Source organism: Poecile atricapillus, chromosome Z (assembly GCF_030490865.1).
Source record: "Poecile atricapillus isolate bPoeAtr1 chromosome Z, bPoeAtr1.hap1, whole genome shotgun sequence".
In the NCBI taxonomy this organism is placed as follows: Eukaryota; Metazoa; Chordata; class Aves; order Passeriformes; family Paridae; genus Poecile; species Poecile atricapillus.
The window spans coordinates 118,493,816-118,516,504 of NC_081289.1; the positions used below are offsets into that span (position 1 = coordinate 118,493,816).

The following is a 22,689-nucleotide window of genomic DNA, read 5'->3' on the forward strand; positions in this document are numbered from 1 at the left end:
TTAGTACTGTCCTCAATGAGTGTTCCTGTTCCAGGATGAGATCTCCTCTGCAATTTCACACTGATATGGGTATGGGCAGCTGCATTGGCAGCTACTGATTTTGGGAGTCTTCAGTACTGCTCCTGAAGCAGTCATATATTAGCCTCACTTCCAGTGCCTGTTTGAGGAGGGCCTTCATCTGCCCATTTGTTTCCTCCCTGTGATGCAGAGCTCTGCCCTTACTCTGGCACAGCTGTTTGTGAGACTGCTCTGTAAGATGAATTACGGTTTTAACAACAAAAACCACAACCTGACAGAGAAATGCCCCACAGTAAATCAGAGGCAGTAGAAACTCGGAAAGTTAGCAGTGCCAGCCTAGCCAGCAACTCACATCATGTCTCACCTGATAGGGACAGTAGAACAGAACATCATTTTACTCTGATCAGGAGAATAGAGCAGCACAGTCTTGGAGAAGTAGATGAAGGATGTAATTTAGGCAAACAGAAGCCACACAAAATGCAAGCAGGATGCCAGCTCAGCTCTGCTGACAAAGCAGAAGTTATGCAAAACAATGATATTGCACTTACTCAAAAGGGGGGGTCGAACCACATAAAAAGGACATGGGACATTGAAAACCAAAAGAAGACGCCAAAGAACCTATAAGGACTTCTGATAAGGAGTGTGACTGTGTAAAATAAAGTAATAGATATACATCTAGTAAGTGGGAATAGCTGAAGAATGTGTGATTGGTGTGTACGATAAACACTCTGTTTATGTGATGGTCAGGACACGGAGCTGAAGATGGATCCCCCAAATGACCAGCACACTGCACTAAAGAATGCTTGCTGTCTAGTACTTAAAACTGTGTTAGAAAGTTCCTGTCTGGATGATGTTGATATCATGCCATGTAACACTCTAAACAGGTATCTCACAGTGAATAAAAATGTACAGGGATGTCCTGAGGAATCTTTGAAAAAGTAAAAGTTGTATGCCTGAAGGTAATGATTTTGACCTCCTGATAGAAGAGTAGTAGAGTTTTTCTAGTCCTAGACTCTATTCAAGATACTATTTTGAAGAGAGTATTTTCATGTATGATCTTGTACATGAATTTAGGTTCCAGTGGAGATAAGTACAGAATCAAATATTTAAAGTGAAGGCCAGTGTTATATAAAGGATGCTGCAGCTAAAGGAGAAGAAAAAATTCAATCTGAAAACCTCTTTCTATATACTAGCAATTGTTGATATTATCTACATGGCAAATTTTTGGTAATTTGTGATAGGGAGGAAAATATGTTTGTACTAAATGAAGCACCTGGTGGATAAGTATGTGTTTATTTTACACATTTTTCCTCTCATTAAGTGAAAATTTGCCAAACAGATGTATTTTCAGAAAGGGAAAGCAAATAATTCCACAGGGTAATTCGGAAGTGTTTTCTTTGTCAGGCTATATTTACTGGTGCTTAGCAATATCATATAACATCTATATCCTCAAATCAGTCTGGCATGAAAAAGTAGGTTTTTTTCCTGCTTTTTGAATTGAGCAGGTCAGCTATTAGACTGATGTTCACACAAAAATCAGCTACAAGCCTCTTGGAACTGTTTGAAGAAGAGGATGAAATAGAAAGTGTCATAGGTATTATTTATATATTTGAGATTTGATACAACCTGATGTGGGACAGAAAGAGAGGTAATATATGTGTGTGTATTTGTATGTGTGTTCAAACATCTCTATGAGCACCATCTAGTTGTGTAGAACAAAGTAATAATCAATTTTCAGCAGAACTCTGGCTCTTTTATTTATTTTAGAAAAAATTAAATCATTCAATTCAAAATGCACTCACTCAACTGTACTTCCCTTCTTTAAAGTTCTCAGGATTTTTTTTATTTCAAAGTTTCCTGTCAGATCTGTTCCAGCTGCAATTTTTCCCCTTAAAGTGGTCTTCTTGATGATCTGTATTATTGTAGTGATGCAATAATCCAAAATATTAGAATAATGTTCTAATTAGAATATTAACAATCAATTAGAATAATACCAATCAAGACAGAACTTTCTTTTCTATATATAATAAAAGCAGAATTACTTTTAGTGTTATCAGTCATAATGCAACAGTATTTTCCTCTTGTAGTATTGCTTTAAAATCAGAATTTCTTCTTGACTTGAAATTTGCCAGTTACCTAGCTGTGGGTTCCAAGTCCCTTGATTTTTAATGCAAGACACTGAAACACATTTTTGGTATGTTTTCTTGATCTATGCCAGAACACGAAGATGGAAAACATTTTTGTATTTAATATATTAAAATATATTTTATATATAACAGATCAATATAGTAAAACTTTGTTCACTGCAGTACAACTTTGAAAGTAGCACAAGTAACCTAACATCACTGCTGTGCAGGTAGGCTAGTTTGACTTGAATTTTATTGTTTTTCTGGCCAAGTATTTAATTGAAACAGGACCTAAAAGCAGGGAAAGGTAGGGTGCACACACACACAGAGGCATATCTGAAAGTTGTGGTGGACAATTAGAAGAACATTTTTCTCTAGAAGTCCTGCACAGATGACTCACTGAAAACAAAGGCTACAGAGACACCCCTTCTGTCTGCATTGCTTTTTTGCCTCAAGATGTCTGTAGCCTCCAGAGGCAAGAATTAGGACAATTTTTATTGATTCTGTGTCACTGTCTGTTGTCAGAAAGGTTTAGTACTGTGCAAGAAAGTGCTGGACCTTGAAGCTGATCTTGGTGAGTAGAAGGATGATCTGCATCTAGCACGAAAAACACAATATGAGTAAATGCTGTCTTAGAGCATTGCTTCAGACTTGCTTCAAACTGAACTTAAAATTTTCTGTTGGTGATATCTGTGTGCTCTCAATGTCGTGATACTGACAGGACATAATTTTACTCTGACTGTACAAGTAAATACTACATTCCTTGTACTCCTTCAGAAAAGCTAGTACAATGTGTGGCTCTATGTAGACAGGTTGTGCATTGCTGCCACAATGCCAGCTTAAATTACAAACAATGAAAATGAGTAAAAACTACTGACTTACTCTGTAATTGACATTAGTAAACTCAGTACACAGACTATAGCAGAAAATCTTCCTTGTATTTACACACAAAATAAAACACATCTATAGAACTATTACAGTTAGTGTAAAAAAATTCCTGTCAATTAAACATACCAGTATTTAGGGTTTGGTTTTTTTTGCTGGTTTTAGACATGCATAAAAATATCATATCTAACCTGCATAAGAATGAATAGACTGTAACTAATGTCTCACATATGTAAATACTTTACTAGGTGCACAACATGCATGTATATTAAGCACACATTTATGTAAGCAAGATTTAAAATTTTACAATTTGATGAGCTAACTGGCTAACTGGCATGTGTGAATGACTGGAGTCTCAACTTTGCTGAAGAATTAATCAAATTAATCTGAATATGTACAGGCAAGTTTTGAAGTTACTATTTTGTGTGGTTTAGGATTTCTCAAGCTACATGGCTTCTTTTCTTATGAAGTGTATTCATAAACACACTTATCATATGTTTTCCTTGATGGTGTCTGACTTCTCTTGTACAGGACCAATGCTGAAGAAACTAGCCAGGTGGTACAAAAGCATGCAGATCTCAGATAAAACACACATTGGTGAGAGAAAAATGAAAAAAATTATCTTTTCTTGTTAGGAGACGTTTTCTCTGGGATTACATCATGCATCAAATCAACAGCACACCTCTGCTTTTGAACTCAAATGTAATGAAATTGAAAACTGAGGAATAAGAATCTTACTCCCTTCTAATTATTTCTGCTTGTTTCCTTTAATTTGGGTAATTATTTATTCATATGCAAAATGTACAGGAGTAGAATTTCCATCCATTGTTCTGAAAGGTGATAAACATAAGCTGATTGTCACAGAAGTAAAACAGTTGTAAACCATGACTGTTGTTTATTATAAAAAATTACGACATTGTGATAATGGAAGTGCTTCTGTATTTCCAAATACAATACTTCACAAGTCTTACCATAAAATTGAGCTATTAAATTCAAAAAACTATTATTTGGAACAACTATCAAATACAGGGGAGTTTTAAGTGAGCAGAGAAATTGATTGTTAACTTGCACTTTGGTCGGCCATAAATTTAGGTTACATTACAGCACACAGAAAATGGCTGTGCTCAGTATAGCAGACTTGTCAGTTATTGATTTCACCACTCAGTGAGGTAACTTTATAACCATATAGTTCTTAAAAACAGATTGCCAAGATTTTAGTCTCAGCATGATTGTACTGGTGCTCAGCTGAGTGATCATGGGAGAAGCAAGATGATCATGGGCAAGTGACATATTTCAGTCACAGTGCTGGGAGATCTGTGCTGGGATATGATCCAAATGGAAGTCAAAAGAGTGTGAGCTTCCTTTTGCACTTGGATGGTAAGTCTACAGTCCAGGCTGGAAAAGAAATGGTAGTGTTGTTAGAGCAAGAAATGGATGGCAGCAGTTATAGCTGGTCAATTATTATTTCTCCCTTATAGCTTTTTAAACTGAAGATAAAATTCTACAGTTACAGTGGATGGTTCATGGGTTTTGCTTGGTTTTAAGATCACTTTTTGTTTCTTTATTCTGTGTTTCTTGACATACTAAAGAAAAATTACAGCTCTGATTTCCCTGCATTTGTCAAAGTGCAAGGCATTGCTTTCAGTTAAAAATTTTAATTACAAGTTTTCTGTGAAATATGTAAAAATATTTGACTGAGATAAAGTGGGTTTTTACCCTCAATGTCTTTACAGGAAAAAGAAATGCCTTGATCAACTGTATTTTAACCAGAATCTGTGCTTTTCCCTCTATTTTGTTCCAAAAATGCCACAGTTTGTCTCCTTTCAGATAAAAGATCTGGAAAAACATTGGAAGGAGGATGAGCTTTAAAAGGTGGATGAAGAAGGAGCAGTAATCAAAGAAAGCATTGTTACTGCCTCTGTTAAGAGAAAATAGTAATGGTGGGAAATGGAGTTTTCTAGTTGGGAAGCAGTTGTCATTTAATGGCTGGTTCTGCTGAAGGAACCTTTCCCATTTCTGGTCGGGCTCCTCAAGGAGTAGAGTGGGGAAGGCCCCTCTAGCCCTTGGTCTCCTCTTTCCAGTACCACAGAAATTACTCTTAAAGAGCAAATTACAGGCATGCCTTGCAGCAGGGGACAGTAAATTTATTCCCAGCATCTTTTACTGGGGAGAGTTTATTTGGAAGGCCTGTGGTAGTACTTTTAGTGGCAATTTGAATTAGCAGTGTGCATCTGCTCTTGCACAAGGCAGTGGAATATCCACCTCTTTCTCAGGGTATTTTTCATCATATGTTCATTAAATACATACCTTGTAATTCTAAAAGGACACATTATATACATATATTACATGTTTTGATACATATTTTTACACATATGTATGCATGTGTAAGTTACAGCCCTTGTGATTGTAAATACTTATTGACAATAGCCAATGCTTAAAATAAGAACTATCCTCAAAAACCAGATCACAGCTATCTCGCAGTGTTTCTTTCTCTATTTTTGGTTTTCTATTGATGATCCTAGGTTTTCTTCATTTTAATAAGTTTTGAAAAGCCAGAAGATTTATGCCAACACAGATGTCGAGATAGATTTGTTCTAAATATCAAATTATTTGTGAATGCAAGATTCCTGAACAGAGCAAATTAGAAAAATCTTTGAAATAGATGGTTGCCTATTTTATTTTACAGGAATTACTGAATTCTTGTAACTAATGTGTAAATACTTAGCTCTCCTTTTCTTGTTTTTCTTACTGTTTTATCCTTGAATGCTATCTGATATAGAAAATTGATCTTTTCTTAAAAAAAAATTCAGACAATTTTACACAGGCAACTTCTGTGATTGCGTATTCTGTATGATAGAATCCTGATTCTTTTATAGAAGTCAGATTTTTCATATTATATTCACTTTAGAAACCACAGAAATTTAAACTCACATAAGGCTTATTAATAATGTAACTGTAAGGATCTGAATGAGGATGTATTTGACATTTAATTTCACTGAGTTTCATGCAAAAGCTATATTACTAGTGATAGCAGCAAACAAAAAAGCTATATTACTAGTGATAGCACAATTACTGGATAATAGCACACAAGGACATGTGCTGAAGTCGAAGAAATGTTTGTACGTATAACAGATTATAAAAATGGACAATAAACAAAATCATTTGTCAGGGTATTTCTTCCCTTCTCCCTCTTCCCCATTCACTCTCCCCCTTCCTTCAATGCTAGAATAACAAATGTACCTCGCAGAGGTAGTGTACCTTTGGGCTTAATAGTGACTGGCAAAGTTTTTAAGAGAAGGAATCTCCATCGTGCAGAGTGTGTGCATAGGTATCACAGGCTATGTCGTGTCTCCAGATACAGGGTTAGGTGCTTATGATGTGTAACACCAACTCTCCACCCAGTTGCCATGGCTTTACAGCAGTGCATATTATCAAAAGTAATTTGAATGTTTATCACCAATTTGTGGCACAAGGGTCACCTTGTGGCAATGGATCTTCTTATGGTTGTGTTCAGAATTGTTTCCTCTTTCTCTTTTGTTCTTCATTTGCCCCATCCCTGAGGTGTTCGAGGCAAGGTTGGATTGGGCTCTGATCAGCCTGATCTAGCAGAACATGTCTCTGCCTGTGGCAGGGATGTTGGAACTTAGTTCCTTCAAATTAAAACTGTTCTGTGATAATTCCTAAATATAGTATGTGCAGAAATTTGTCTTGTTCGTCTTTCTCCCCTTACAAGTTTTTTAGAGGTTCTAGGCTATGTTCTAGTTAACTGTTACCTGCTCATCCTCCTTGGCACCAAACAAGAGAGGAGAAGCCTCAGTGGCCTCTGTGAGATTTACTTCTTGGGAAAGTGCAGCACATCCAAGAGCACTAGGTCAGGGTTCTTTCCATCATGCTGCACTAATCTGGATGACATGACAGGATATGTACGGGCATCTCAGCCACTGCAGTAGCCCACATGTTTATAAGCACAGACCTTCATTTTCCAGGCTTTTAAATGAATACACCAGCTGAAATGACTTTAATGAACAGACAATTTTTTTTTAAATATAACATCAACATCAGGCAGCAGATCAGGACAGCCATCAGTCCCAGCAGCCTGCAGCAACATCCATAACGTGCCCTAAACCTCAGGCTGCAGTTTGGCATTACAGCTCTACCAACCTTGTTAGGATGCTGCAGCAGATTTTCTCCCTTTTCCTTATTTTGGTATTGGGATTTTTAAAAAATTGTACTTTTTTACTGTATTTTATTGCAGCCTCACATTGAGACTCTCCATCCAGTTTCATCCAAAGGAAAACTCTGGTTATGAATTTGTGTATGAATTGTTCGTAGAGTGAATTTTCTGGTGGTCAGCCAGATTAACAGAGTTGCTGTTGGTGGCTCAGGTACCATGGAAATGACCATGCATGCAGCTAGGATTACTGGCAGTGGCAGAACACTCACAGCTCTGCTGTAATGCGAAACAAATGTAGTCCTAGTCTGTTTAGGAATGGGGTCTCAAGACAACTTTAGTCCATATGAAGTGGTCCCATTTCAGTCTTGACTTGCCTATATATTACCTCTCCTGCTGTTTGTTCCCAGTCCCTCATTTCCAGTGTCATGAGCACCTTTGCTCTTCTGGTCCTGAGGTGAGGCAGTTGAGAGCACTGAACCAGCATGAAAATACTTGTATTTATTATAGTACTCCTCTGCTGATATAAGCAAAGTCAGACATTTGATAAATCTCCAACACCCATTTATTAGGCAACTCCTCTCTTTTGCAGTGTGTGACAAAAGAGCACACTCAAGTCCTTCTGTCCAAGATCCTACCTGTACAAGTAGTCCTTGTCCTAAGAACAGTCTTCTTAAGTATCTGGAAGCGTTTTCTTCCTCAGATTCAAAAAGTGCCTGCTAGAATGAAAGGATGGTATTAATGAGGATTTAAAAGAGAAGATTTCTGATGGTGTTTCATCTCTTTCTCTAACCTCAACATTTCTTCATTATAACTTTTCACTGTCCTAAAGATTTTTGTGATTATTTCCTTTCTTTTGTCCATGTCCATGTTTTGTTATAATTTCTCCCTTTTTATCCATTGTTTTTCAGTTGCGATCAAGCTCAGAGATTGGCCAGGACATCCTGAATGACTGCCTTGCAATCCAGCCCCTCCAGCCAGCCCTGTCACCACATGGTGCTGTAGATAATACCATGGCACACTCCCCAGAGCCTGCTTGTGATATTTACCCAGGTATAGAATAAGACAGATAGAAATCTGCTGTATAATTCCTCACTTTAATATTAGGGATCATTTTGTAGAGTAGAATGTACTCTGAAATCCATATCTATTTTTCATAAGAAGGATAGAATATGATAAGTAATATTAAAAAAATATCTATTTTGAACATGTTTTTCTATGTTTTTCCGTGTTTTTGGAGGGAAGCAGAAAATATCATACTATACCCATGAAAAGACCTCATGCAACATAAATAGATATTTTTGCTTTATAGGTATTTGATTCTGCTACCAATTTACTTCTACCATTCTTTGTAGACATCTTGAATACATTAAGCTTCATTTAAAATCACTGTATTTTTCCTCTGACTTATTAATGGATCACATATCAGTCTTTCAATTGATCTACATTAAGGAACTGAAATTCTGTATTATGAGTTCACATATTTTGACTACAAATACACAATAAACACATTTGGATTATGAATGTAATAATCCTGTTTTATTGTTTCAGTTAAATATCTGAGATTTTCCTACTAAAATACCTTTGCCATACCTGCCTACATGTACAATTTTTGTTAACATTTCAAATAAATTTGAAACAATTGTTAAGTTATGTGTGATAATAAACCTTAAAGCTCAACAGTGCAATGGGCAGGATGTTAATATTTTTTATTGCAGTATTTTAGTAGTTGTGAGTGCATCTGTTTTTAACTTTCAGGCAGCATGCATTACATCTTTTACCACTTCAACTTTTAAGTGAGAACCAAACGTAGGAAGTGAATGAATTGGCTTCATTGATGTTATCTGCAGTGATGAAAATTACATTATATGAATTGTCCACTTCAATAAGTGGTTTTATTTTACTGAGAGGCTTGTAAAGCTGTCAATTCTATTGCATGTTTTTGTCAAGGTTGCTGTGAGTCACACAATAGTTAGTGATGATGTAGGTTTATAAAACAAAAATCAGGATATTTAACGCTGTGTTTGAGTGTATTCTAGTTTATTAAGTAGTTGGTATTGCTTGTATGCTGTTAACTTTTAAATACCATAGTTTGAGTACAGATTGAGAGTGACATTTGCTGCATGAAAGAAAAGGGAAATTTCAGACTTTAAAAATGAGATTTTGGCCAGAGAAACTCTGGGAACATGTAGCTGGTTATAGTTGTTTATTTTACATTGTACATTGAGAGAGAGTTGGATAGTGAGGAATGCTGAGATTTTAAAAAAATTATTTAATCGTTTCACCAAGTGTAATATACAAAATTGAGAGGTAATAAAGACTCAGCATTTCCTTTTCTTTTCAAGTTCCTAGACAGAATGGAATGGGGCAGTATGTCAGATTTCAGACACTGAGGATATTCTCACAGGAGATTGCCACAGCAATCTGTTGAGCTCTCCTCCCTAGCTTCCAGACTGTCCTTAAATGTCCAGTTCTGTCTGCTGGGTGAGTCCAAGCACAGGCTGACAGTGGCTTGAACAAGCTGCTGCCCCTGAGAAGCTGGGTAAAGCTGTTGCCTCCAGCCAGCCCTCAGCTGGCAGTTGTCTGCCATCGTGATGTCTCACAGACAGCTTCTAAGACTGAGACATTACTTTCTGTAGTCTCATTCATGCATTCATTCAGTACTTGATGTTTGCAGCACTACTAACTATGAACATTCTTTGATACTATAATTTATTTTGGTAGTTTCTTTCCTGGCACTGCTTTCTATTGTATGTCAATTTTTATGATAAGTTAATTTTTATAGTAATTATTCGATGTACTCTTATCAGCATTAATTTCTGTGTAAGTAATAATCGGCTTTCTCTTGCATATGTTCTCAAGTATCTATAACTTGAAATCTGTTTCTCAGATTTCTCATAGTTTTATTCACTTGTGTTGTTTCACATCAGTTAACTTAGGGTATTATGTCAGGTATAGGTCAACCCATGTCACTCCATTCTGACAACTACCTAATCCAGTTGAAATAAATTGATTCATTAACAGGATAATACACTATGTGAACAAATGAGATAACTCCAAAAGGCAGCAAATTGTTTTATTGAAATGGCAATGCGAAAATTATTCATGTTCCATAGAGAGAAAAGTAAAATACACAAAAAAATAAGTGTCTTGACTCAGAGAAGCTGCCCTTCAAAATTCACTGATTTTTTTGGGTTGTTTTTTTTTTTTTTGTAAATATAGTTAACAGCTTTGGGACTTCTGAAAAACTAAATACATTATTTTTACTGGGTACTGTTTGAGACAGCGTATTAGCTAAAATGTCTCTGTATTACTTTTAAAGTAGAAGGAGGAATAGATTTTCATTCTTCCAGTAGTGTCCAATCAAACTTTTCTTACTTGAAGGTGACTTCACTTATTATTGATGCACATGTGAAGCAAAGGTAGGCTTTTTTCTTGTAGAAGAAGTCCACAGAATAAATGTTTGAAATCAAACTATTAGAAATATGTAAGAAATGTCAAAAGTGTATGTTTAGATGCAAGTTCATTTTTTCTTGTGGTGACCACTGTATAGAGTGCCAGTACTGTTAAAATACTGAATCTATAAACACAGACACATTTAAATGAAATACCACAATAATCTTTTGGATTACACATCTGTTACTTGGAGTTAAGTCTCCAAAAGTTTTTTTCTTACATTGTAGTCTTTGTGACTTCATAGAAGAATAGACTATAATCTTACTAATACAGTAAGGTAGCATGACACAGTCTTTGCTTAAAACTAACACAAAATTACATTTATGGGTCTAAAGCAGGCAGATAGACTAAGGGCTGAGCACTGTGATAGCACCTAGGTTTTAATTTTGAGCAGTACCTAGGCATTTGGGTTTACTTGGGTCACAGAATGAAGATGTGAGCAATGCACTCATAATAACAAGAAGGTTATGATGGTTTTTTTCTACTGTGAAATACTATGAAATTACTTTGTATACAGCAATCTAGAATCCCTAAAACTGGAAGAATCATAAATAATGCTGCAGAAAAAACCCCCATCTTTCTACTCTGCTGTTTGGATAAAACTTGGCTGTTTCATATTTAAGCATAAACCAGAATGTGTAATTCATTTATAAGTAGCTCCTGAATATCACACTAAGCTCTGCTCCAGACCAAGCTCTAATGCTTGTCAAGTGCATGATTTTCTTTGCAAGTTGGAATTTAAAAATTGTCTCAGTAAAGTTACAAAACTTCTTTGAATTCTAAGTATTTTTTGGATAATGTCCTATGCTGTATTGTGAAACTTTGACCTAACTACTTCTGTGAGTATGACTTGCTGTGCTTTTCTTGAGCAGCACTTTTCTTTGGGTTTTTTACCCCACTGAAATAGTACTAGGCTTGTGCACAGAATAAGAAACAATCCAATCCCTCACAAGTTTGTATATAAGGTCATGATAGGAAAGTAGATAGGTACAAAAGGCAGGTAGAAGATAAGGAGACATACAAGAATTATTAATTGATGAAAGAATTTTATTATTTTGAATTTTATTATTTGAAATTTTATTAAAGCAGTAGTCCTACTGAGTTCCTAAGAGATGTCTGAAAAAAAGCAGTCTATTTTTTTTTTTGGAAAAAAGTGGTCTGTTTTTTCTTTAAAAAGTAGTTTGTTAAGGGTGACAGCCTTGGAAAGTAGTTACAGCTCATTCCTGTAAGAAAAAAAACAACGAGAAGGAAGAACTGACACATGAATGGCCCTTGCTGTGAAAAACAGCATTTTATTTGATGCACACAGAATGGATGCAAAAGGAGCAGTAATGTAGGACTACCAATAATGAAGTGGATCTCTGTTTTTCACCTTTTAGGATGAATTATTGCATACATATCTAGAACTCCTGCTTATTGTGTAGTCCAAGGTAGGACTGTACACATATTACAGGAGGCAAAAATGTGTTAATAATATTATCTTAGTGTAGGGAGGATAGTTTGCTTCCCCTCAGACTTGCCCTTTTATTTACCAGTTTTGCTTATGAGTTTATAATTTCTGTTTTGAGACAACTTAATCATTCTCCAAAAACTGATGTAATGCTTGGGTTCCCATTTTTAAGAGCATTTACCAATGGACTGCGACAAACATTGTAGGCAGCACAGCCACTTGCACCATTTATAGCTCCATTCATTATGAAGAGACTGAACTTCAGAAACTGCAGTCCACTAAAAGAGAAGAAAATGAAAGGCAGGGATGTGATCTAGAAATGCCATGCTAGGAATGGCTTAAAATACTAGTCCAGACCCTGCTCTATTGCTTCAGTACTTTAATGTGTTCCAGTGTCTATGAGCTGCTTTCAAAATACCTGAAAAGAGATAGAATGGCCATCAGTGCAGATGGTCCATGTGACAGATTAACTTTGGAGACAGGCTTGTTACCTTGAAAATGCAATTTTTACTTCTACTGTACTTCTTAATGCATGATGGTTTATTGAGTTTCATGTTCTCTGGAGACTTCAGATTTACAGATGAGCTGAGGATAAAGGTAAAACAGACAATAGGTTTCTCATTTGCTGGGCTTACCACTTACAACTCAATGCAACACATATCCACATATTTCTGGCTACAAAATCCTGTAGGGAAGTGTGGACTTCCTATGGAAAGTGAAAGAGGAGAATATATGCAAGTGATGCTTCCAAGTGCAAAAACTATTTCATATTTTTCTTTCTGTGCAGTAGTATATCAGTTATTGTCAAGGAGCTCATAAATATTCCTTACAGAAATAGAAAGCTATATTTAGTAATTAAAAAAAAAACAACCTTGCAAATATATGTATGTAACTAACTGAGCTACAAAATTAAACCTTCACACTGTCTTAGCCTACATGTAAGAACTCTCAGCCCTACTCCAAATTCATAATGTCAGTAATTAGAGGAGAGGTATTTTGGTGACAGAATTGTTTTTAAGAGTACTGATTTGATGATAGTAAGTCAAAGATACTCTTCAATTAGTGTTGTTTCCTGCCTGATGAGCGTCATTTCTCTCTTTTACTTTCAGCAGCTGTGATCCCCAGCACACAGATAAATCAAAGTGGAACAGCAGCTGGGGCAGTGTCCTTGTCCCACCCTGTCAGCCACTCTTCTCCAGGACATAACATACAGGGCAGTCCTCTGCATCCTCCCCAGATACCTCTTCTCGCAGCTGCAGACTCAGAGAGGTAAGAGCCTGTGTTTCCTACCTTGAGCCTGAGGCTGGACTATCATCAGAGCTGCCAGGATGGGGGAAAAACAATTGTTGGTGTAGAGAAAGGCACTGTTGGCAGCCCTGGCCTAACAACTGCTCTGGGTAGGGGTTTATCAGGAGAAGGAGAGGTGAAATGGACAACATTATTCCGTCTCCATTTCAGGGACTTCCTCCAATCTCTTCTTGATCCCAACAAAGGGCCCAAGCAAGGAGAATTGTACCAGTTGGCACAGTGAACTTCAGATGACCACAGCCATGTCTTACAGAATGGGGACCCTGAGATTCATGTTTCTGTTTCATTGTGGGAGAAGAGTCATATTCTATCAATATTTGCTCAGTACTAAGCATTTCTGAAGGACGACTTTGCCTTTCTTTTTTTAAATTGCCATTTTATGAAGAACAATAGATAACAAGCAGGTTTTTATTTCACTAGTTTTAGAGTTTGATTTATAGTCAGGATTTATTTTATGACAGTTATGTATGTTTTATTATATACTTGTTGGGTATTGTAAATTCTATGATTTTAGGTATTTCAGTGACATAAAAACCAATTGCTTGGATGTGTTTTGATTTTCATCCTGAGACATTTCCTAAATTATTTTCAGCAATCTTTCCAATGATTTAGGTAGTGTATGGTACTACAGATGTGGAAATCTATAGTTCCTTGAACCAGAAATCTGCCAAATCTCAAGTCTGAGGAGACCTAAATAAATGTTTTTTAGTGGAAAAGTCAGGAAGATAGCATCATCACATGAAATACTAAACTCTTACTATCTGTTAATGGATACTTAAATATTATCTTTTAAATTTCTTTTTCAGTGCTTTAAGTGATAAATTGCTGTATTTCACTAATGTATTTCAAAGTATTTAGTTTCCTAGAGTGACAGAAATGACAGTAATTTGAAGAGTACAAAATCCCCAATTATAAACCTGAAAACAACATTCACTAGATTTCAATTACTGTTAAATGAGCATAATTTCTTTGGATGAAAGCAATATTCACTCTGCCTTGTATCAGGAAGATAGAAGAACATGATGTCTCGGGAAATTAACAACAGGTTAAGTACGTTTTTATTTCAGACTTCACATGTGAGTTCAGCCAGTTCTGGAGCTGCTTGAAGTTGTTGAGCTTTTTTGTACATCAGTCTGAGATGGAGCTCACTGCCTCATGGTCACTGGAGCCCACCTACTTGGTTCATTCCTTCCACCCCACTCCTGCCCCATCATCCTGGTCTTTTTCCCTTGTGCTGGCTCTGGCCCTCTGTGCACACCCTCTGTCCATGCTCTCTTGCCTGACACAGAGGTTTTTCTGTCCCAGTATAGTTTTCTCTTCAGTGCATGGCCTGTCTAATCTCCATATTCAATGATTGCCAGAGCATGAGGTGACAGGCAGGGACACATTAATAGGTGTTAGAGGTATAAATGTCATTACAAAAGACAATGATCTTACTACCCCATTTCTGAGGTTCATCTTCTGTAAAACCATAGCAGAGGTGCCTACAGTGAGACTTCATTCATTCAATTAATTGAATGCATTTCAGATGTCAAAATAATAGAGTACTCTACAGAATAATAAAAAGCTAACATGGCATACTCCTTTTTCGTGTGTTAAGTGTATACATGCTCTCTAAAAAGGCTTGAAGTGCTAATTCCCATATTTGGAGCTGCTTTGGATTAAAAAAAAAACTTACAGTGTCTTCATTTAAGTAGTGTGACAAATGGAAATTTAAATTGAGAAAAGGAAAGAAGTATTATGGCAGTGTTGTTTTGATTGAATTACATAGGCTAAAAGTTAAGGGAAATGTGTAAAAGAAAAAGTGAGGCAGAATCTTCATCTTGAATCTAACAGTATGCTCACCTAGGGGCCTTGCGAGTTGGCTGACACCTCACTTCATGGGTGTGATGAGAACAGTGAAAAAGTGAGCTAATCTTCAGTAGAGAAAGTAGCAGAGGTGGTGCCTTTGAAAGGTGTGAATCATCCAGTTTATTTCAACCTTATTGTTGAGAGGACTGCAGGATTTAGGGGTGCCGCCAGAGGTTTTGTTGGCCTGCATGCTCAAAAGGGTTGGACTAGATGAGCTTTGAAGGTCCCTTCCAACCCAAACTATTCTGTGGTTCTATGCTGTGCGGTTCCCAACACACTGTGCATGCCCAGGGTCATTCCAGAGCTAGGACAAGGCTGACCAGCACTTGATCCAGCAGAAGGCTGAATTTGTTGGACTGAAGCTGATCCAAACTGGCCTGGCTGTTTGATGACATTGGGGGCCAAGCCTGTGCCACTTTCTGGACAGAAGATTCGGGTTTATGAGAGACAGAAGCAGAAGGAAAAAAGCACTTTCTCTACATTTCCAGATACCATGGGCTAGAGAAATAATGGGAGTGTTTCTTTCATCTTTGTCTTCTAGGTGGTGTGAGAGGAAAGTGTGGACTTGATGAAGCCTTATTAATGTGAGAAACTGAGCCAAACATGGAACATCCTACATTGCATTCATTATGTGTGCAAAACTCTGAGAGCTCGTAGGGCAAGGCAGTCAGAGAGTTTGAATCTAACAAACCACTTAATTTATCAAAGGGGAGAACATAAATTATAAAAGTGCAGATTTATGTTTTGTCTCTCCCAGCTCTTCAATACTAACTTTGAGTGCTCCACTAATATGAAGTACTGCAGCTATTCAGTGAAGGTACCAAGTGTGTACCTAAAAGCATATTTGTAACAGGGAATATATACTTAACTTCCTTTTTACTCACTTCTGTAATACAAGAAGTCATGAGCATACAAATAAGCTGAAAGAATCTAATTAAAACTCAGATCAAAAATTAGGGTTTAATATATTGTTAACATATGTGGCTTAATGCCCCAAAACTGATGGTGCTAAATGTTTGAAATTAATATTTTTAAATTCTTTATTTATATAATGAATTATCCAAACATATATCTTGCTTTTGAGCAAGAACTAGCCTGTTAATCAGTTGTGAGAAAATAACAAAATGTTTTGTGAACTTGATGGAATCCCTTCCAGGTGATTTTTTTATCCACCTATAAACTGGAGCTAGCAGTATGTCCCTAAAGCATGATGCATCCCAGCTTCACAGGAATTTTTAGAGATGGTGTAAGGCTGACAAGAAGAACATAGGGCCAAACTGTTCAGTTTAGCAGTACCATTGCACTATAATAAGTTCTGCAACAGTGTTTCTTTTTGCTTATTTGAGTGTGTGGTTATAGTCCCTTTATGATTTCACTGTAAGATAGTAAGTAGCTCTAAGCTAGACTTCCAGAAGCAAAAGCCTCTGTGCAGTTCTACCCAAGAAGCCAAGACACCCAATCTTCACGTTACAAACCCTTTTTGTGTGTAGCATACAAAGGGCTGCCTCTAAGGAGGTCTTAATTACCAGTGTGGTTTTGAAATAAGTACATCAGCTTCTTCCCAGGTGTGGGACACTTCAGAGGATTGCCTGTTAATTATGTTTTCTTTTTAGTGGGTAAACAACACGAATAAATGACAAATGCTTGAGTTAGAGGAGTCAGTAAAGCTAACCCTGGACCTGAGCCACAGACTCAAAGAATCCTAGAATAATTTAGGCTGGAAAAAACCCTTAAGACCATCAAGTCCAACTGTCAGCCTAACAGTGCCAAGGCCACCGCTAAACCATGTACCCAAGTGCCACACATCCACATGTCCTTTAAATACCTTCAGGGGTGGTGACTTCACCACTTCCCTGGGTAGCCTGGTCCAATGCCTGCCCACCCTTTATACAAAGAAAATTTTCCTATTATTCAATCTAAACCTTCTCTGGCACAACTTGAGGATGTTTCCTTCTTGTCCTGTTACTTGTTACTTGGGAATAGAGACTGAATCCCACCTGGCTACAATCTCTTTTCAGAACAAACCTAGCAAAGTTTGGAATTTTTCTCACACTTTTTTTCTTTTTTTTTCTTCTCCAAAGGCATCTTTTTTCCACATTTTTCCTTTTTCCACATTTGCAAGAAACTTAGTTCTCTGATACAATCTAGGCACAGAAAATACTGAGATATTTTATAAAAAGTTACATAGTGTACCTCCAGGGAGTCTGTATACTGAGGTGACTGCTCACAGCTTCCTTCCCTAAATTCCACTTTAAATTCCACTTTAATTCTCTTTTTATCTTCTCACCAAAGAGAAGGTGAGGTACTGGTCAGAGGGTGGTTCTTCCTGCTATCCCTTCTTTCAGCTAGATTTTAGTTTTCTTGCCCAAAATATTTCTGTTATACAAGAAGATTTCATTCCTAAAAAAAACCTTAAAACAATCTGGATATGTTCCTAAACTGCTGAAGTCCAGTAAAAAGGACTCAGCCAGTTAAGAGAGCATAAATTGTGTTTACAAATTGTTCAAAGAAAACTATGGCCTATGAAGAAAAAAAAAAAAAAACCAAGTTTTTCAGCTTTAATATTCAATTTCTACTTCAGAAACATATCTGTAGCAACCATAAGGATCCATTTTGTCTGAATGGTGACATTGGCTTTAATTTACAGTGCAAAGTTGAGGAAAAAAATAAGAATGAAGACAGAACTACATCCAACATAGTTAATATAGTTCCTGTCTCAAATATTTAAAGTTAGTAGGATTTTGTGCCATAGTATAGAATGGATTAATGGTAGGTAAATTATGTCTTTTATATGCAGATGCAGTTTCCTTTCTTTCAATATATTTTAAAAAAATACTTGGTTGCAGTGAAATAAATTGAGGAGTTGCAAAGCACTTGGGTTTCTAGATGAAGAAACATCTTACATGTATTCTTGCAACAGAGACGTGAGAAGTTGTTTCCCTACTGCACCAAGGATTTATTTGTAGGGTGGCCAACCATGATAAAATAAACTAAATGAAAGTACTATATAAATACACCATTATATATGCACTGTATATTAGGACTCTTAGATTTTCTCTTTCCTTCCTTTTCCACATATTTCTTAGATTGTGCATGTAGTTGTAGTGACTGCTGGCTGGACCAGCTCCACTAAACAAATGCTTTTCATAAGGTCATAACCAGTCCTGGTCATTAACAAACCCCCTTTGTATGTGGCATTTTAACTAATCTCATCTAAACAGGTAAGCTTTGGTAACTTTGTCATCCATCTTACTTACTACCAAATCTAGTCATTCCCCAGCAAGACACTTTTTTCACAGCTAAAATTGGAAAAGAAAAATTTTCTTAATGCCTCCAGAAACATTCCTGCTCAGATTTTACTCCTATCAGGCATAGGAAAGGGCAACTTTCTGCACATCTGGCTGGTTCCTGATTGAACTGACACCTGGGCTTGACTATTGCTCTTGATTGCAGTTTCCAAGTGGTTCCAAGCTGGTCCTGAGTGTTCCAGGAATAAAATTAAATTAGCTGTTCTCACAGAAATATAACGAGGTTGTTCAGAGACAAATCTAGGCTGCGACAAGTACAAGTTTCTTTCTTTTTAAGCAGAAGGAAAGAAAAAGTAGATAACTGTAGTCATGGATGTGGGTAAGCCAGGTTGATTAATAGATAGTTATAAAGACCACTTATTTCTACTAAAAAGGAATCCTGTCTGGCTGTAAAATATAGTGCAAAGGTAAATCTGTAAAAAGGTTAATCTGTAAAATTCTGCTTTCCACTTTGAATTTTGAAAATGATTTTTCCTGTTAGTAGCTACTTTGTACTATTGTTAAAATAATTTTTCAGAAAATAATTTTCAGAAATTAATCCTGAAAACACAAAGGATTATATCCCATGATTTTTAAAATAATAATAGTATTTAAAGACTGTGCTGGCTCTCAGTCTCTGGCAGGAGATAACAGTCTTTCTATGTGACTACTATACAAAAAACTAACTCCAGTTATTATTCAGGAGACATATAACCAAGTAGTTATAGAACATTTTAAAAAGCTCTGATATTTTTATCACAATATAACTACTGATTTTTCTTCCTAAAGAAAATTTGTAATCTAGTATTACTGTGCAATATATGCATGCTTTTTCTCTTCCTCCCTGGTATGTCTTTCAGTCTACGCTGCATCAGTTATCTGGAACAATGAAATATTTGACACATTAAAGACTCAATGGCTCAGTAGTAACATCTTTATTTCCTCGATCCATATAGCATTTCTGAAGTAATATATGTTTATGAAGTTAATATCACATCAGTACCAGGACCATCCAAACCCTACCTAATATGCTTAAAAATGTGCTTTCACAGAAAGCTGAATAGGCAGTACATCATCCAAAGTTCATCTTGAGACTTGTTACACTCCAAATGTAGATTATGGTTCACCAGAAATGTAGTAAATACCTTTCAAATGAAGTCAAAGTCATGCAGATAACATGTGGCAGATACAGTTTCTTAGCTGCAGCAGGAAAGATCTCATATGACTTGGATTTAAATAGTTTCAGCGTGTATGATGACCCTGCCCAGAGGTGTTCTGTAGACCTGCTGCTGGAGTTGCACCTTCTGTTGTTTTCAGGGTGTGATGAAAACTTCCTTACACTTCTTCAGGAAAAACAAGGCTTTTTATTAGGTTAAAAACAAGTCATCTGGTATATTGAGGCCCAGTCTTAGGACAACAGGGATTCATCCTTTAGAGCACAGGCAGACTGTATTAACTGCAGGCACTGATCTCTTCTAGCAGCAGCCAGTGAGCACACAGAAAAATATTCCCCCTCAGCCGACTTGCAGCTTATTTTTAGTGGTGGAGAGACAGGCTGATCTACAACAGGATTACCACATCCCTTTCCACTCACCCTCCTGCAGAAATATCATGGTTCTTTTTTTGGTGTTGTGAATGTTCCAGCTCTCCTCTCATTGATGAAAAGGTGGTCCAGAGCCATTCCTGTGCATTCATTAACTAGCCAGATCCCATCAGTCTTTTGGGTGGTTTGGGGCACAGACAGAAATTCTTAACATCGCAGCTTTCTGTCTGCAAAAAAAGATTGCATGACCTATCTGTGATGTACTTTGACATACACAGTTTTAGGGAAATGCAGAAGAAAATCAATAAAAAAGTTAAATTCCATAAAACTCTAGTGTAAAATCTTCAAAAGTAGTGCATATCCTTGAAGTGCCAGTAGTGACAGAGCTGTGCAAAACATACCACTGAGGTGATGAACCTCTGTGGCAGTTGCACCACCAGATTTGTTCTCAAGCATTCTTTCTTCTGCCAGGAAAGTTTATAGCTTGAGTCCAGATCAGCATTTTGATGTGGTCAGATTCTGGAAGCAATTAAATACTTGCCCTTACCTGCATTATATTGACATCAAATTGTTTATTTTCAAATAGCTCTGTGTAACATATGAAAATTTCTAGAGCCTGAAACCTGGGCCTGAATCTAACACCTAACTCTTCTGTGACCAATGACCTGAACTGATCTCTTGCTGTCAGTGAGGAAGGGCAGCTATTCACTGATAAGTAAAGTTAATACAAAGCCTTACAATAAACAGCTGGCAATGCCTCCAAAATGAGGTCCCCCTTGAGGCATCTCCTCCAATTATGACTTAGACAAATGCACAGAAGGAGTGGGTCAAAAGTAGTTTTCCATGATAAGGGGCAATTCAGCCTGCTAATTTCCCAGATGTCAGTCTAATGATATGTCACCATTTAAAAATGTCATCTTTATTTGGGTTGCACACTGTTATTTTGGAAGTCTGTATCTATGCAAATAACTAAAGTGGTGTAAATAAAGTAAAAACAGTCTTTATCTCTTACGTATTGTAGATATGACAGCTTTGTGGTTTTGAACTTCTAGGTTTGTTGCTCCAGCTCCTTCTCCTCATCACATCAGCCCCCAGGGAATGTCCATTCAACAGCCCATGATGCAGAGACAGGCTCCACAACCTCCTCAGCTTCCACAGCTTGCAGGGATGTCTCTGAAGACCTACCAATCAGCAGAAAGCCCTTCTTTTCAGCCAAATGCCCTTCACATCCAGGGTAAGAAGGAAGAATCTTCATCACTGATGTTAGTTGTTTGTTGCTATTGTTTATCTTTAAATTAAGTGCTCCAGGGACTGGCACTGATATTTTTAAGGTACTTTTCCTTGAAAGACCCTGGGAGGTAGCCTTCAGAGCCATACATTCAGACTTAGCTAGTTGTTATTCATCCTGGTTTCTCTTCAGACTGATTTTCAGTGCTGCTCCTGAAACAGAATGGCAAAAAATTCTGTGATAACTTTTAATTTTCTATTGTTACACCTCTAATCCCTCCTGATTTAGCAAGTAACTTAACCAGGTTTTCAAGAGGTAGGATATTTTTCCCTTGTACTTGCAGAGAGATGGAGAACTCTTCTGTAAGCATGAAGACTCTTGCAGCTGTGTTCCCACTTGTGCTGTGCAATCAGCTTCTACAAGACCTCTCTCTCTCCCTCTCTTCAATCCTGTGCATTTCTTCTGTAGCCAAGAAGAAAATTAACAGCTCGTGGGTTGTTTTGTTTGTTTGTTTTTCCTGGCTGGTATGGAAACTGAATGCTAATTACCTTAACATTTCAGGACTGTGTTGACAGAAGTATTGTTGTTTCCTCTCAGTTGTTAAAATATATTGTTTGCCATATTTATAGACGCAAGGTACATAGCAGACTGGACTTTTAAATGTCTTAGGATTTTCCTTATTGATCAGGCTTCCTCAGAATTATCCTTGTAGATATCACAGAAAACATCCTGGGAAGAGCAGGGTGTATTGGTTTGGCACAGTCTGGTTTTTGGTAGCAGGGGGGCCACAGAGGTGGCTCCTGTGAGAAACTGCTGAAGCTTCCACCATGTCCAGCAGAGCCAATCCCTGATGGCTCTGAAGATGGACAGGCTGCTGGCCAAAACTGAGCCAATGAGAGATGTAACATCTCTGTGATAACAGATTTAAGAACAAAATAAAAAACAAAGTAGACACACAGCTTTGCTTCTAGTCAGAGAAGAGGAGGATGTGAGAACATGTGAGGGAACAACATGAAGACACCAAGGTCAGTGGAGAAGGAGGGGAGGAGGTGCTCCAGGTGCTGGAGCCAAGATTCCTCTGCAGGCTGTGGTGAGACCATGGTGAAGCGGCTGTGCCCCTGCAGCCCATGGGGATCCACAGGGGATGCAGAGACCCACCCGCAGCCCCTGGGGAAGGTGCCCGTGCCAGAGAGGGTGGATGCCTGGAGGAGGCTGTGGTCCTGTGGAAGACTCGATGGAGAGAGGGGGCCCTGCTTCCAGGCTGGAGCAGCCTGTCCTTGGAGGGCTGCTCCCCATGGAGCTGTGACCCACACTGCAGCAGTTTTGGGAGGACTACTGTTCATGCGACTGGAACCACATCAGAGAA

General features: G+C 37.4%; 1 protein-coding gene across 1 annotated transcript in view; it reads left to right on the top strand.

Moving 5' to 3' along the window:
* The window catches only part of GLIS3 (GLIS family zinc finger 3), a 117,825-nt gene that overhangs the window by 85,390 nt on the left and 9,746 nt on the right, over positions 1–22,689 (top strand). The window contains exons 5-7 of the mRNA XM_058828103.1: positions 8,112–8,253; positions 13,216–13,375; positions 21,148–21,329. Coding sequence (XP_058684086.1) covers positions 8,112–8,253; positions 13,216–13,375; positions 21,148–21,329 — 484 coding nt within the window. The remainder of the gene's footprint in view (positions 1–8,111; positions 8,254–13,215; positions 13,376–21,147; positions 21,330–22,689) is intronic.